General features: G+C 40.9%; 1 protein-coding gene across 1 annotated transcript; it reads right to left on the minus strand.

Annotated features, from left to right (window-relative positions):
• Positions 1 to 88: 88 nt before the first annotated feature.
• LOC121694637 (glycerophosphocholine cholinephosphodiesterase ENPP6-like) lies at positions 89 to 15,222 on the minus strand. Its single transcript, XM_042074845.1, has 8 exons — positions 14,874 to 15,222; positions 4,825 to 5,004; positions 4,020 to 4,131; positions 3,514 to 3,655; positions 2,976 to 3,155; positions 2,160 to 2,297; positions 796 to 919; positions 89 to 487 (listed from the first exon to the last, which is right to left on the minus strand). Exons 1-8 carry the CDS (start codon positions 15,112 to 15,114, stop codon positions 276 to 278), a joined length of 1,329 nt encoding a protein of 442 aa, XP_041930779.1. The 5' UTR covers positions 15,115 to 15,222; the 3' UTR covers positions 89 to 275.
• Positions 15,223 to 15,607: the final 385 nt, after the last annotated feature.

Raw genomic sequence — 15,607 nt, forward strand, 5'->3', positions numbered from 1 at the left:
CCATTTAATGTAAATAAGCTTTTCGCCAGTGACCATGTGTTTTAGACTACGATAATAGGGCCCTATGTGTATAGAGGAGTGCAATGACTAAATATTGTAGATATGCTTTTAGCTGCTAAATGGGGGGGGGGGCATAATCTACAGTAGTGTGTCATGGTACGTGTTGAGAAGAGTGAAACACATGAAACACACAGGTCTGTGTGGATGGGGAGCATACAGTTTGAGGGATTACTGTACAGGAAGAGGAGGAGGCGGAGATAAAGTTCTGAGAGGTTCTAGGCCTGTAGATAACACAGGAAGGCCAGTAGGATCAGAAAACAGCTGTTCAGGAAACTGGGCTGGACCGAACTGGCTGCCCCGACCAGCATGGACTCCACGCGCGACCATGAGCCGTTGTTGGGGAGGGGCTTGATGCCCAGGGTGTGGCACATGAGGTTATACACGTCGACTGATCGGATTGGTGCAGCGCGGTAGTCTTTCTTGAAGTCTGTGGTGAAGAGGAGGTAATCAATCATGTCTCAATATTCTTATAAATATCAAATATCAAAGTAAAGAGATAAGAGATAAATATTTGTTTTCCTTTCACAATCTTCATTAATAATGCTTTTACTAAACATACTGCATACATGACAAAGGCATGCAGTTATACATGAGAATATTGCTTTGAATTTCATGATTTCAAGGAAGACATGAAGCATTTTTTCGATAATCTGTAGAGGTACCAACAAATTCAGCCATGACATGTCACCATGACACTCTCTCAAAATGTTGTTGACATCAGGGTCAGCAGCTTACCAGGTCCCTGTGCCATGAAAAAGCCCCTCATGTCCACAAACTCATTGTCGTAGCCGTGCCAGCCGTGCTGCCAAGCCTGTGCCACTTCAGTGTCATTCTTCCAGTATGGCAGCTTGGATTTGTTCTGTCAACAAAGAGAGCAGGGTCAGCACGTTGCCCTGAGCTGAGGAACCTTTTCTAAGCCCACGGCTCCCAGGAGCTTCGGAATTGGCCGGCTTTGCCTTGGCCTCTTGTGACGCACTCAGCATTCTGTGTTGAATGGGTGTCATTTAGGAATGCTGGTAAGGTCCAGACGTACCTAAGCCTTATGAGGCAGCAGATATTCACACATGCTAACAAATTGCCAATTCCAGGGCTTGTAGTAGCATTGAGATAGAGATTACAGAGTAAAGATGAAGAGACCAGGACAGGCGAACAGGATAAGCCCCCCACAGTGAAGGGCAAGGGGAAGAGAGGAACAGAGAGAAGGGTAGGGGGAAGAGAGGAACAAACTGAACCCTCACTCATCTGTTTCCAATAGAAGAAGCAATGAACAATAAAAGGAGTTGAGTTATGTATGTTAAAAAAGAAGTTGAAGAGCAATGTATATTAAAAAAAGGAGTTGAAGAGTTATGTATATTAAAAAAAATGATTGAAAACAAGAGCACAGTAGAGACTGTGTATTGTAAATCTGAGGAATAAGGTCTCGTGTGTGTATTGTAAATCTGAGGAATAAGGTAGGTCTCGTGTGTGTATTGTAAATTTGAGGAATAAGGTCTCGTCGGGATCATCAGACCCCACTACTGGATTTAGTATCTAAGCAGCAAAGTAGGCCGAGGGTGTTATGTACACTAGATCATCGCACTTTACTCTGTGAGCCTGCAGGTGTCATGGCACCAGTGCTGCTGTGCTGTGCAGTGCTGACCAACCCAAAGGCTGCCTGGGATGCAGTAGACGCTGCTGTGGCTCTGTAAGAGTTTGTCTTGTCACGTAAGGAAAGTTAATGGCTACACTGTCAAATGCTACAGACGGACTGATTCTCTAAGGCAACATTTACTCTGAGAATGATTACATCTAGTGAAATGGGCATTCACAGTGCTTGGCCAGGAGTTCGAAAGTCAGAGCTCACAGCTTCTTAAGCTTGTATAAATGCTGCCAGGCACACCACGACCTTGTTACAGTGTAACTAAAGTGTATCTGACTGTGCGCCTCAGCCTTCCCTTCACTGGGTTCCAGAGGGAACCACAAAGTAGTGCGCAAACATATTAAAATGTAACCTATTTATGTTTAGATTTTTAATTTGTTTATGTTTTTTTATCATGGTTTTATTACATTAAGTTGCTTTATTTATTTATTTTTAGTTTAATTTGACTCAGAGAACTCACCTCTGTGATAAACCAGCCAGGCTCAGCCACAAGGGTGAGAGTTGAGACAAACTTGCCCCCTTTGTAGTGGAAGCGATCAGGGAACTCATCTCTGCGGTAAACACTCATGTTCTCCACAGCACTGAGGAGTCGGTATATCTGGAGACAGACATGACAGTTCAAGATTAGTTTCCAGTGAAATGTCTAGTGAAATTCTCATAATGGTCACTAAGATAAAATGTTCACAAAAAATGTTTCCAAGAATTTGTAGCAGATACTATTTAAAACCAGCATTTTTTTTAAATAGAAATACTGAGTATAGTTACTTCTGTAACAAAATACAAAGAAATACTGGATTTTGTTACAGACGTAACCCTGATTGACCAAAGAGGTCAGAGGCAGGGAGAGATAATATAGTTTCTGAGATCATCATGCACAAATGTCATGAATATATGTTGCATTACAATGGACAGATGTACTCTGTGAAAAAGACAGGCTCTTATGGTTTCTCAGCAAAGTCTGAAGTCTGTGAACTCTTTACAGCAGGTAATCAATGGCATACAGGCTTTAAAAGTCTATAATGGCACAACAACTTTGCAGTCTGAAGGCCAGAAAATTCCCCCTGAAATGGCTGTTTCCCCACAGGAGAGCACAAGAGCATCCTTTGAATCAAAACATTTGCAAACATGATGTGTTTGCTTGTGTTTGATGATGCCAAAAGTAAAAAGAAAATCGTATTTTGGAAAGAAACATATTTTTCCTCAGTAAATCACCAGTTAAGCTCAAAAACAACTCGTAGGCAGACAGGAAGTGACTGGTAGGCAGGAAGCACCTCACCTCCTCAAACTTGTCTTGCTTTGGCCAGAGGCTCACAACAGGGCCCCTGTCCATCATCTTGATGACATCAGACATGTTTATGAAATGATCCAGCTCGATAACTTTCTCCATCCACTTGATGTCGGTCATTCCATGGTCAGAGAACATGATGACGTTTAGGTTTCCGGCCATGCCCTTGTCCTGAAATACAATGTATGTATAACAATTTTATACATATCACTTGTAAGAATTTCAATGTATTACTGTGAATTAATTTCCATGTACTCTAGCTCAATGACAAACAGTCTATTCTGATAAGAGGTGACTTTAATATTATTATTTTTTTTTTTTTATTGTATCACACATTTCTTAACAGCACAAACAATAGATAATGTAACACGCTGCACAGGGTGAACCTTATGACAGCGAACGAGACAGGATCAACACTCAGCTTCAATATCTAGTGTTTCAAAATATTCCCTCATCCAAGTGACTCATGACATGATTATAAGTAATGAAATATGACGTAAATTGTGAAAAAAAAAAAAAAAAAACTGACCTTGATTTTTTGGTTGAGGGTCTGAAAGGCCACGTCCAGCCTGTTCACAGCATGCTGCACCTGGGAGGAGCGGGGACCGTAGTGATGGCCCTCCACATCAATTCTCTCATAGTAGACGCCGGCCATGTCTGCTTTGCCATCTCTGGGTAAAGCCAGAGAAACAGAGAGAGAGAGAAACAGAGGGGGAGAGAAAGAGTTGATCAATAGCTCTTCATGTCTTATCACAGGTAAGTGACTAAGAGAGATGTCTGGAGAAAAGCTCTTCTAAACTACTGTAATAATGGGTCCATGTTCAAATGAGATCTGTGAGGTCAAGACAGATATTCACTCCCAGGGCACAGTTTTTTAAGTCAAAATGTTTTGTTTTGAAGGCCAACATCACCTCTGGGAGGTATATTTGAGGTGTGTAAGCGTATTGACTTATCACTGTATGTATTTATAAAGCCAATGACACAGGGATGATTACTCAGCAAGGGTAACTACAGATAAAGCAAAGTGCACCTTACTTTAATACATTGAGAGCCTTCTCAATTGACTCTATGAAGTTCTTCTCAGAAGGATCGTAGACGTACTCCTCGCAGAATTCTGATCTAACTCCAAGAATCTCCACTTCACAACCTGATGAAAAATGTCATGAGCTTTAAGTTGTCTTTTGTGTCTTGAACTACTGCCAAACTCTGGGCAGCAGTGGTCATTGTCAGAAATGTCTGCTTTGCTAAAATGTTAATGGAGATGATGTACAACTCATATCCAATTTAATTTTTTTATTTTTAGTTCATCATTCTTTGAAGAAACAAAACAGCATGCAATCCTCTGCAACCACAACAAACCAAAACATAGAGTATTATCCACTTATACAATACCTGAAACTTAGCCCTGCGAGTTTTGTAATGTGTCATTTATTAGTAAAATTGAACCATACAAGAATGAATGTGATGAATATCCTTGAATCTAAATTTGAATGTGCATGCTTAAAGACATCTGTGGGTTATTATCACCCATACTCAGTGGGTTATTAATGACTAATGACTAATACACACTGTCAGTTTTATCACATTTCAATTCATCACCTTTATTCGCAAAAAGGGAATTGCAAAAAACATCAGTTCAGATTAAGATAACATTATTAAAGAATTGAGAGAGGACGTCGTAATGGTGTTATGTGTAAACAAGCTTAACATTCACAGTCTGTTTTAAGCTCAAAGACAACCAACACTTTTTGGTTATCCTCCTACAGCTTGTGCTCTATTAATTTAACAGTTTGTTAAGAGTACTGAATCACCCAAATAACTACTTGGTTCAAAACACTACCTGGCCAGTAGTACATGTAGGCTCTCTTCTGCAGTCTCTGCATGGTCACCCACAGGGGCTCTGATCCATCCCACCACAGAGGCAAGCGGCTATCCTTGTTAAGGCCGATTAGGAATTCCTTATTGGTGTTCCTGTCCCACATGTAGTTCCCCGTCATGTGGTGCACTTCACAGTATCGCCCTTCAGAGTCCGGAAAGTCAGAGAAAAAAAAATTGAAGAAATTGTCTGTGTATACATGTATGGCTTAGGGTTTTATGCGAAGGAAAGTTTCACCCACACTCCTAAAACGAATGTGTTGATTCTAACTGTTGTTATACGGTGTACAGTCTTACACCAAGTGGACACTCTATATCCAAATAGGGACAACACAGTTTGTGTTGTTTCTAACACATTCCTTTTAAGAGTGCATATGGCAGCAGGTGGCAATAATTTGTGGAGATGCTAGCAGGCAGCTGTCTTTTATTATGACCGCCGCTAGCGAAGCTAGCAAAGCGAAGCGATCATATAATGATTATATGTAAAATTACATATAATTTTTCATTATAATATTGCAAGGGCTTGACCCAAACGTAGGGCAAAGTACGGCAAGGCAATCTTCAGAGTTGCAAGAATCTTTATTTTAAACATAAACCACATAGACTAATAACCGACAAAGACTGAGGGGAGACAGAGGGTTTAAATACACAGGGGTAACAGGGCACAGGTGGACAAGGAACAAGGTAAAACAAGACAGGTGGAAACCATAATTAACAGACTAACGCGGATCAGGTGAGGGGCGGAGACACGGGCACAGGGAACAGAAACACATGGCAAAACAAACAAAGAAACACATGGAACAGGACACAGGAAGTAAACAAGAGATGAAGACATGAAGGAAAACACTAAACAGGGAAAACAAAACAACGACAGGACCCTTACAACGTTACACCGGTCTGATACAGTTTTGCCTATACATGCGTGAGACTGAGACGCCTGTTTATTTGTTTTAAGTGCGTGCAGGGTGTGAGAGGGGAATCGATGTGCTTTGATTCCAGCTTGGTAGTTGTAGTCTGTGAGATTAAAAAGCACATGTGTGTGAAGTATCCAAACAATGACACCTTCATTTCATTATAGCTGCTTTAGCAACACACCATAAGCTACTGTGTAGTGGGTCCCATTTAGAAGTGGCTACTTCATTCGCGCTTTCCTTGACTCATGGAGCTGCGTGAATTTTATTACAACTTTTCGCCACGATATGGCAGTTTAAGTCCGCTTGATACTGTAAGGCGTAAGCCATTGGTTTCCAAAGGAGATTTTATTTGTGTCGTCAGCATAGCCTATTGACAATTTATGTTGTAAATAGGCCTACCTTATAGGCTTACCTGTAGCTTAGGGAAGCTAACAGCTTTCTATTAGGATCTAGTTTGTTAGTTACAGTTTTGTCATAACTCCCTGATGCATTTTTGCATTTAGAATAGCCAGAGCGTGGATATCTCAATCGGAAAATTAAACAATATCGGGCGCCTATGGACTATGGACTGATCTGCCCGCTATTTATTTTTTGATTTCTTAAAAGATTGAGCTTGGTCTGGTGAAAGTCAGACTAGCCATGGACCTCAGTTACACAATGCAAGGGAACATGAATCAGCCTATATTTGCACGAACAATAACGGACAACAGCTCTTCAACCTCTTCTGGTTAGATGTAAAACAGCATTTCATTTCAGACTACTGTTACTTCATTTGTGCATTAACAATAACGTTTCAGACTACTGTTACTTAATTTGTGCATTGACAATAAAGTATCACATGAACTAAAGATGACTAAAATCTTATGTAGAAGAAGAAACATTCACAAAAAATCCATCCATCCAAAAATTACCTTTGTTTTTGATAGCTGTTGAAAACGGCATGGAACTGACAGAGATGTTTTTGTTTATTAATAAATAAATAAATACATAAATAAATAAATAAATAAAAATATAACATTATGCTGATACCTTTTGCTTTTCCCAAATACAATGTAGCCTACAGGTGTAAGTGACCTTTCATCAATCCAGTTGCAATGGATGAACTGTGATGAACTGCCCTACTTGTGATTGTTTAGAGATTTTAAAGGTTTTATAACAATGCTACAACTTCTTCTACAATCTATTCACCTTTTCAGCGCCATTAGGCTACTTTCTGTGCAGCCACACACACACGCATGCCAAACAAGCATACACAAAAGTTTCAAGAGTGGGGGATGGAGTATAAGATGGAAAAATTCCACTTAAAGTCAGTAGTTGTCAGAGTAGACATTATGCTCATTGAGAAACATTGTGTGAAGTCGCTCCACCCCCGCCAACATTATGACTAATGGAACCGGAGTCAGTATGGGATAAATAGTCTGGGAAAATCCAAACTCATTCACAAAGTGAATAAAGTCTGGTGACTCATGATTGGGATTTGTTTCCAACACTTGCATCGCAACAGGCACTAACTTTGAAATCATTGGTCCAGCCTTACCGATCACATTGATCAGAGATTCTTGACGTTACTTCCTACTTTGCCAACAATGTATGTGGGTCTAAACAGTACCTTAGCTGTAAAATAAGTTTGCAGGTGTAGCTGCTACTGTTTATCACAATAAGTTTTCGTCTTAAGGTTTTGTCTTCCCCTCTCATCACGGATTGGCCTGACATTTTTCTTGTCTGAGGGAAACGGTTATGAACTATGGTGTTCCGCACTAGATCTCCCTGAAAGATGTACAGTAGGCAGGCGGGGCCAGGCTATAGGATAGAGGGTACAGTGATGAGAACACACTGGGACACACAGGGAACTCTTTCCCTACTTCTGGTTTGTATATATGCATGTCAAAATGGGAGATCAGGCCATTCTGTGAGGCTCCAAATCCAGCACAAGAAATGTATTGTCCTGTCTCATGCCGGACTAAAATGACTGAAAATCAAGAGTCAGCCGCCGCTAGTTAAGACAGAACCTCAATTCAGGGCACAACAGAAAACACATCTGTAGTGGTGCACTAATCTGCAGTGATTGCTGTGATAAAATCAGGCATTCTCATCACCTCAGGGACAACAGCAGTGTAATTGTTTTATCAGAGAAATGGTTCAAGTTAACAATCTGTTATTGAGGGATACTCAAGGACGTCGGAGGCAGTTCAAACTTAGGAGGGACAAAGTGGCGGGGAAGTCTTGGGGTTCTCTCCCCCTGGTTTGTTTTTAACTAAGCAGATTTCCTTAATTCTGGTTCATTCTAACAGGTGGCCTAATGGAGAAGTTGACATTATGTCTTGACTGGACAAGCGAACCTGGCTGAGCTGAGCATGCTTTCTAAAGTGACAGAAATTGTGCTGAATTTGGGTTAAATCACAGTTTGAACTCAATATAGCCTAGGCCTACTGTTAATATTAAACAACGATTACGTTCAGGGCTGGTTTTAGCCTACTACATTTGGGTGGGCTGGTAGAAAGTTTGGGTGGGCAACATAGCAAAGCAGTCAAATTGGATCAAAATTGACATAAACACAAAACACAAGCACACAAAAATCCATTTAGTTTGGGTTGGCGAAGTTTGAGTTGGTGAAGCCAACAGCCAGGGATAGGCAATACAACCCCAAAACAGAAAAAGTTGGGACGTTGTGTAAAATGCAAATAAAATCAGAATGTGATAATATACAAGTCTCGTAAACCCATATTTAGCAGCAACAAGGACATAGACAACATATCAAATGTTAAAAAAATGAAAATTTGGACTATTTCATGGAAATATATGTTACTTTTGAATTTAATGCCAGTAACATGTTTCAAAAAAAGTTGGGACGGGAGCATGTTTACCACTGTGCTGCTTTACCTCTTCATTTAACAAAATTCTGTAAATGGTTAGGAACCGTGGAGACCATTGGCTACAGTTCTGAGAATGACATTTTGTCCCATTAATCCCCAATATAGGATTTCAGCTGCTCGACAGTATGGGGTATTCTTAGTCATGTTTTTCATTCCATAATACAGACAGGCCATCTTAGCACCTGAACTCTTCCTCTGTGGAGAAATACTATTGCAACTAAATATGAGTTAAACTAAATTAATACTTTTTGCAACTAAATATGAGTTTAAGAGATTTGCAGATTATTACATTCTGTTTTTATTCATGTTTTACACAATGTCCCAACTTTTTCTGTTTTGGGGTTGTATTTCTGATACATTTTTAAGATAAGTATTTCAAATACAAAATAGTATGTTGTCATTTGTATTTTACAGTATTTCGTTGAAGAAAATGGCTTTGTATTTTGTATCAAAATACTTTACAGGTGTGTATTTTTGTAGTTGTACTTCATAAAAGTACAGAACAATGAATGCAGCCTCTGACTAGGGTTGCAAAGGGGCGGAAAATTTCTGGTAAATTTCCGGAAACTTACCATGGTAAGTTAAGCTGGGGAATTTTGGAAATATTCCAAATTGGAAACTATGGGAATTAAGGAAATTATGGGAATTAATGGGAATTTATGGGAATTAACTTAAACTTTTTCATATACAAACATTAACATTTTGTTTCATAATAACCAATATGATTTGTTTGTTCATATTTTTGCTTAGCTTAGCATACAAAGCTAGCTACCATGCTAGCGGGAATGTCAGGATCTGGCCCAGACTGTTGGAGTTTGTGCCACCCTGGTGGCCATTTTGTGTATTGTCCTGTGTTTGTTTTTGCCTGTTCCCCATGTGCTTTTGTGTTTACCTGCCTGTCCCCTGTCTTTGTCTCCGCCCCATCTTCTTATTTGGTCTGTGCTTCCTGTCTTGTTAGTTTTTCCTACTTTCTGCTTCCACACCTGTTCCCTGTTATTGTCTTGTTGGTCTCGTCCAGTCCTCTGTCTCTCTGTTAATTGGTCTGTGTATTTCTACCCCCCTGTCTCTTTGTCCTTTGTCGGATCGTCTCTCTGTTTGTCTAGTCAAAGTCCTGTATGTAAGTAAGAAAGAAAGTCTTTAAATGTAAAGTTTGTGTTAAAAATAAATTCCTTTTTGTCTGTAATTCTGCCTGGTTGAGTCTTGCACTTGGGTCCTCCTGCACAACCCTAACAGGGAATCCCATTCTCTGCCTATGGTTTACTAGCGTGCTAGCAACACTGAAACCACTAAACTGCCCAAGATACACCACGCCACTCAACAACAAAATCCGATTGGTTGGAACATTAACTGACTATCAGTTTGTTCAGTTAGAATCCCAGAAAATGGTAAAACAAGTAAAAAAGACAACATACCACCCCAACCAAACCTTATAGATTATGTAAGTTATATATAAGTTGTCAAGCTTAATCAGACAGATTAATCGTCCCATTACAGTTTAATTACAGTGCAAAATGACGTTCACCAATTTGAATGAGGAGAAAAGTGACGACAAGTCCATAACTGGGCAACTCTGTTCGTAAACTTCTCCCAGTTTCACACCAGTTATTCCCACAAGAGATGACGTTTTCATTTGGAATTTATTTTCCCCATGCACATGAACGCACCATAGGTTTCCTTTACGTCTAGTAGCCTCTGCTGATTGCTGTGTGCAGGGTAGAAATTTGACTGAAAATGACTGAAATTGCATTAAATCAGGTTGTTTTAACTAGTATTAAAGACCCATTCACACCAAGAACGATAACGATAACTATATAGATCGTTCTCATTAATATGAATGACGACGTTCACACATAAACTATAACGATAAAGACATGAAGAATGATATCGTTGGGGATCACTTTCAGAGCGATTTTCAGAACGATAAAACGATAATAGCCAATCAGAACTCATCAAATTTTAACCGTCTCATTCATTAACACAAGGAGAGACTTTGTTTATCGTTGGTCAGTGTGAACGTTTTTATCGTTATGGTTATAGGCCTAGTTATCGTTATCGTTCTAGTTTTTGGTGTGAATAGGCCTTAAGGCCCATTCACACCAAGAGCGATAATGATAACTAGTATAAATAGGCCTAAATATCGTTCTCGTTAATATGAATGACAACGTTCACACATAAACTATAACGATAACGACATGAAGAATGATATCGTTGGGGATCACTTTCAGAGCGATTTTCAGAACGATAAAAAGCTAATAGCCAATCAGACCCATCAATTTTTAACCGTCACATTCATTAACACAAGCAGAGACTTTGTTTATCGTTGTTCAGTGTGAACGCTTTTATCGTTATGGTTTTTGTTATCGTTATCGTTCTTGGTGTGAATAGGCCTTTATGCTGCAAGATGGGGTTTTGTCCACTACATTTAACTTCCCTGTTATAGACTAACTTGCCGTATTAAAAATTCCCAGTTTATTCTCATTAATTCCGTTTATTCCCGTTAATTCCCGTATATACCCGTTAATTCCCATGGAAAGTTTCCAACTTTGAAAATTCCCAGAATTTTGCAACCCTAACCATTACCCATCCAAATTCACCTGAGGATAATAATACCAAGTGGCAAATTGGTTCATAGTGCTGCTTTAAGCCCAGGAGTAAAACAGGAGATATCAGATATCAGAGTGTAAGGGAGGAGGCAGATAAAGCTGATGTTTGTATCTCCAGCATTAAACCAGCTCATGTCCCAAATATTCAAATGTAACATACTCAATATATTCATTATGTATGTATATCCAAATGCTACATAGCACTGAAATATTAGATTGATATATAGACATAAAATGATGTTGTATGCAATGATTATATTTATTCAGTGTTAATATTACACAATGACAACAGCTCTTTATCTTCTTTCACTAGAATGAATGCCTGGAATGTGAGCTTACATAAGAGAGGTGTCCACAGTGAAAGGTCAACTATGCCTTGCCACCATCTAACCACCATCCAACCAAATAAAGGGCACAAAAAGAAAAAAGGGCAATTCGCCTTATTCACCCGGCAGCCAGAACGAGGCTACAGGGTACACTTGCCATCACACTTCAGTCCAGCAGATGGTGGCAATTCACTCCGTTTGCAAACTGGTTCACTGGCAAAAATAACTTGAACGCAGTCAGGCCGGATTTTTTGCTCGGAGACTCGTGCGGAGGTCTTGTGCCCCGAGGTATCCTGACGTCACTATCATATTCTCCAACCACAATGGCCTCCCTTATTATGTGCCTACTTCCGGAATCTTAGTTCCGGTATGACACATTACAATGTTTCGGTCTTAGACCTTCGTCAGGTAAATTCTAATTTAGGAATTCTAATTTACCTGATGAAGGTCTAAGACCGAAACATTGTATTAGAATTAGAATTAGAATTTACCTGATGACGGTCTAAGACCGAAACGTTGTAATTTCTAATAAAAAATAATTGCTTGCGGAATGGTCAGTGTGCGGGACTCTAAACATTCATCTGGGGAATAGCAAGGGTGCCATGCACTAATCATTCATTCATCTGGAAACATTCCTCTGATTTTTAGATTCAACTCCTCTGACACACTACTTTGACGAGAGCAGAAGTGGTGAAGCAGCGGTACCGTCACTGACACACTAACGAGAGCAGGAGTGGTGAAGCAGTGGTAACGTCACTGACACATTGACACACTAACGAGAGCAGCAGTGGTGAAGCAGTGGTAACGTCACTGACACACTAACCAGAGCAGCAGTGGTGAAGCAGCGGTAACGTCACTGACACACTAACCAGAGCAGCAGTGGTGAAGCAGCGGTAACGTCACTGACACACTAACGAGAGCAGGAGTGGTGAAGCAGCGGTAACGTCACTGACACACTAACGAGAGCAGGAGTGGTGAAGCAGCGGTAACGTCACTGACACACTAACGAGAGCAGGAGTGGTGAAGCAGTGGTAACGATAAAGAAGGACGTATAGACACTAATTACATTCAGAATAGCAGCAGGTTCAAACACACCTGGCTCCACAGGAAACAAACGAGCTCACCAAGAGCCTTTCGTTCAACTGGTCAATACAGTCTAAGGCACTAACACAGGTGCTTTCACTAACCTGCTGATCAACGTGATTGAAGAGTTACGCTAATTAGAATCAGCAGGTTTAGTGAATGGGTGGAACAAATGTATGGTGGGGCTTTTTACGCTCTGAAGCCAAAGTTTTCCACCTGCAATGCTGAGTTGCCTGCAATAGTGCTGGGTGTTATGACCAAAAATGTATATCACGGTATACTTATGGGAAAAACGTATGGTGTTTTGTGTTTACCCTCACTATGCCTCGCAGTGGCACCATGCGTGCGTCTGAAAAAAGTCCCGTCTGAAACACTGTCGCGCGGCGCAGCGTTCCAAACGTTGTGTAATCAAATACACCGGTATGGCAGTATATTAAAAATTCATATCATAACGAAAATATACACCGGTATACGGTGTGAACCGGTATACCGCCCAGCACTAGCCTGCAGTCCAGACCTGGCCTTTGACCTCTGCCCACCTACAGTCTGGCACTTTGGGCCTGAAACAACCCCTGGGGCACGCAAGGCCTGGGGCTTTGTCCCTCTCGTCTGTTTGGTTACGTTGATAATGCCTGTGCACAATTGCCACCGCCAATTCACTTCTGACCCAATTGATGCATTGTGGCGGGGAGAATGCACCCCCACCAAAACAACCACCATCAGCAGATCCCGACCACGGGGGCGATCTAGTGACGCGGAGCGACTGCACACAGGCCGTTTATCTTAGAGCTTAGCCAGGGAAGCCCTTTGTCCCCTGCAGGGAAGCTTTGGGGTGCACCACACAATGATGCCCTTGCCTTGCGGTGCAGCGTAGCATCCGTTATAACCAGCAAGGCTCCTGGTGTTGACTTCATGCTGCGCACAAGCCAAGCAGATTTGATGATTGTTTCTAGTGGTAAGTTGTTGGGGGGGAAACGCACAAGCTATCTTGATCAGTTTGCTAACGTTGGGTCTTTACTAAGGACTCTTCCAATAATGTGAGGGTATGTGCATGACTATGAGGGTATGTGCATGAAGGTGTGAGAATACATGTGTGCAGCTGTGTTTGTGCATCTGTGTGCAAGCATATTGCATGTGCGTGTGTGTGTGTGTGTGTGCGTGTGTGTGCTGCGTACTTGGAGTACTTCTGTAATTCTGAGCAGCACAAGAATAGCCATGAACCATATACCATGAACAAGGCCATATGCCGTCACAAATGCCGACCCTAGAAGATCATGTTGGCGCCACCTCAATTATTAGTGACTCAATTATTAGTGACCAATGACCAATAATTGATATAATTTGACAATATGTTTGGATATATTATATATATATTATATTTATGATAATATATTGGATATACCATGCTTATTAAAAGATAGTATCCATCACCACATGAATTATCCATCCTATATTAGCCTAGGCCTACATTAATAGAGATCTTAATTGTCAGTGCAAATTAGATAGCTGCATCTCCACTGAATTTCAGCATAACATTTTCAGTACAGGCTAGCATCTCATGGTAGCCCTATTGTATCTTTATTGTATGTAAACATTAACTTTCTCACCTTACCTTCTCTTTGTCTGCTCAGCTTCTGCTGGCTTTTCTTAATGTTGTTCATTGCACCCTTATTCAGGTCAGGTGAATGAAGAAGGCAGAAGGTAGAAATTGCAGTAACAAGGCATCCATTTTTTTATTATTATTTTGGACAATGGACTTGTGGGAATTGAAGTTTATGTGAGCTGCGCGTGACACTGCGTTGCGTTTGTTAAGTAGCCTTGTCCACGATAGCCAACTACTTTCGTGTTGACATTTCAGAGGTATCTGCAACTGCGTGTCACGTAACGGTGTGTCGATGCAAGGATAATTGTCTCGTCGGTTATTTTCACTTAATAAATTAAACGAAACGTGAAAAAGAAATACCAATGGATATGACCTCGTTGTCCCTCGGTAGTTTACGACCATGACCATTAAGTCTTGATGACAAGTGCGATCTCTGGGGGGGAAAGGGACAATCTGGTACTGTGTAAATTTGGGTCTATTACTCTTTCCATGCACACGTCAAGTCAAGTGCAAAAGAAACACTTCCTTTCCCAAAATGCGTAGGCTAAACATGCCCTAAACTCAATAGCCTACTACTGGTTACTGAGGCTAAAACGTGGAACTGAGACATACCTGTCATGAGCGAGTAGTAGTTGGGGTAGGAGAGGCTTGGAAAATCTGGCGTCATATAATCCACCTTGACGCCGTTTTCCACGATCTCCCTAAATCCTGGTAGTTTCTGCAAGTCGTCCATGTAGTCATAGCGGAATCCATCAATGAGAAACACTAAAAGTTTGTGACTCGCGTCGCAGGACTTTGAGATAACGAGAACGACGGCAATTATTGCACAAGATACCGTGGTGAGTTTTGTCATGATTAACGGTCACAAAGAAGTCAACCGATTGTCAACCGACACACGCTACTAGATCGCAGCGTTACGAGAGCATCTGCTTGTGATGCGCGGAGCCGCTTGAACCCTCAGATTTAGAGGCGGAGACTAGAGGAGTGACTCAGAGACCCATGCACTGGGCAAACGGTGACGCAGATGGGCCTTGATAGTAATCACAACGACTAAAATTAGTTAGACCTATCTATCTATCTATCTATCTATCTATCTATCTATCTATGCCAGGGGTGTCAAACATAAGGCCCAGGGGCCAGATCAGGCCCACCAGCAGGTTTCATACGGCGGCCCCCAAGATGTTTTGGGTAGGAAGAATTAGAAAGAAAATATATTCACATCCAGCTGTCTTCAACAATTTCTAATACGCAATTTCTGTGATAAACTGATTAAACCCAGCACTACAGACCATCCTCAGGAAAGAAGAGGCCAAAAAACTGACATGGAAGTAGGGTGTTTCAAGAGA

This window comes from Alosa sapidissima, chromosome 20 (genome assembly GCF_018492685.1).
Source record: "Alosa sapidissima isolate fAloSap1 chromosome 20, fAloSap1.pri, whole genome shotgun sequence".
Lineage (NCBI taxonomy): Eukaryota > Metazoa > Chordata > Actinopteri > Clupeiformes > Clupeidae > Alosa > Alosa sapidissima.

Bases quoted from the DNA above. Each gene is read 5' to 3' on its own strand.
- LOC121694637 (XM_042074845.1), bottom strand. From the start codon at position 15,114: ATGACAAAACTCACCACGGTATCTTGTGCAATAATTGCCGTCGTTCTC. The intron at 920-2,159 runs GTGAGTTCTCTG...CTTTGTTGACAG, and splicing joins CTGGCTGGTTTATCACAGAG to AACAAATCCAAGCTGCCATA. The intron at 488-795 runs GTAAGCTGCTGA...TCTTCACCACAG, and splicing joins TTTCATGGCACAGGGACCTG to ACTTCAAGAAAGACTACCGC.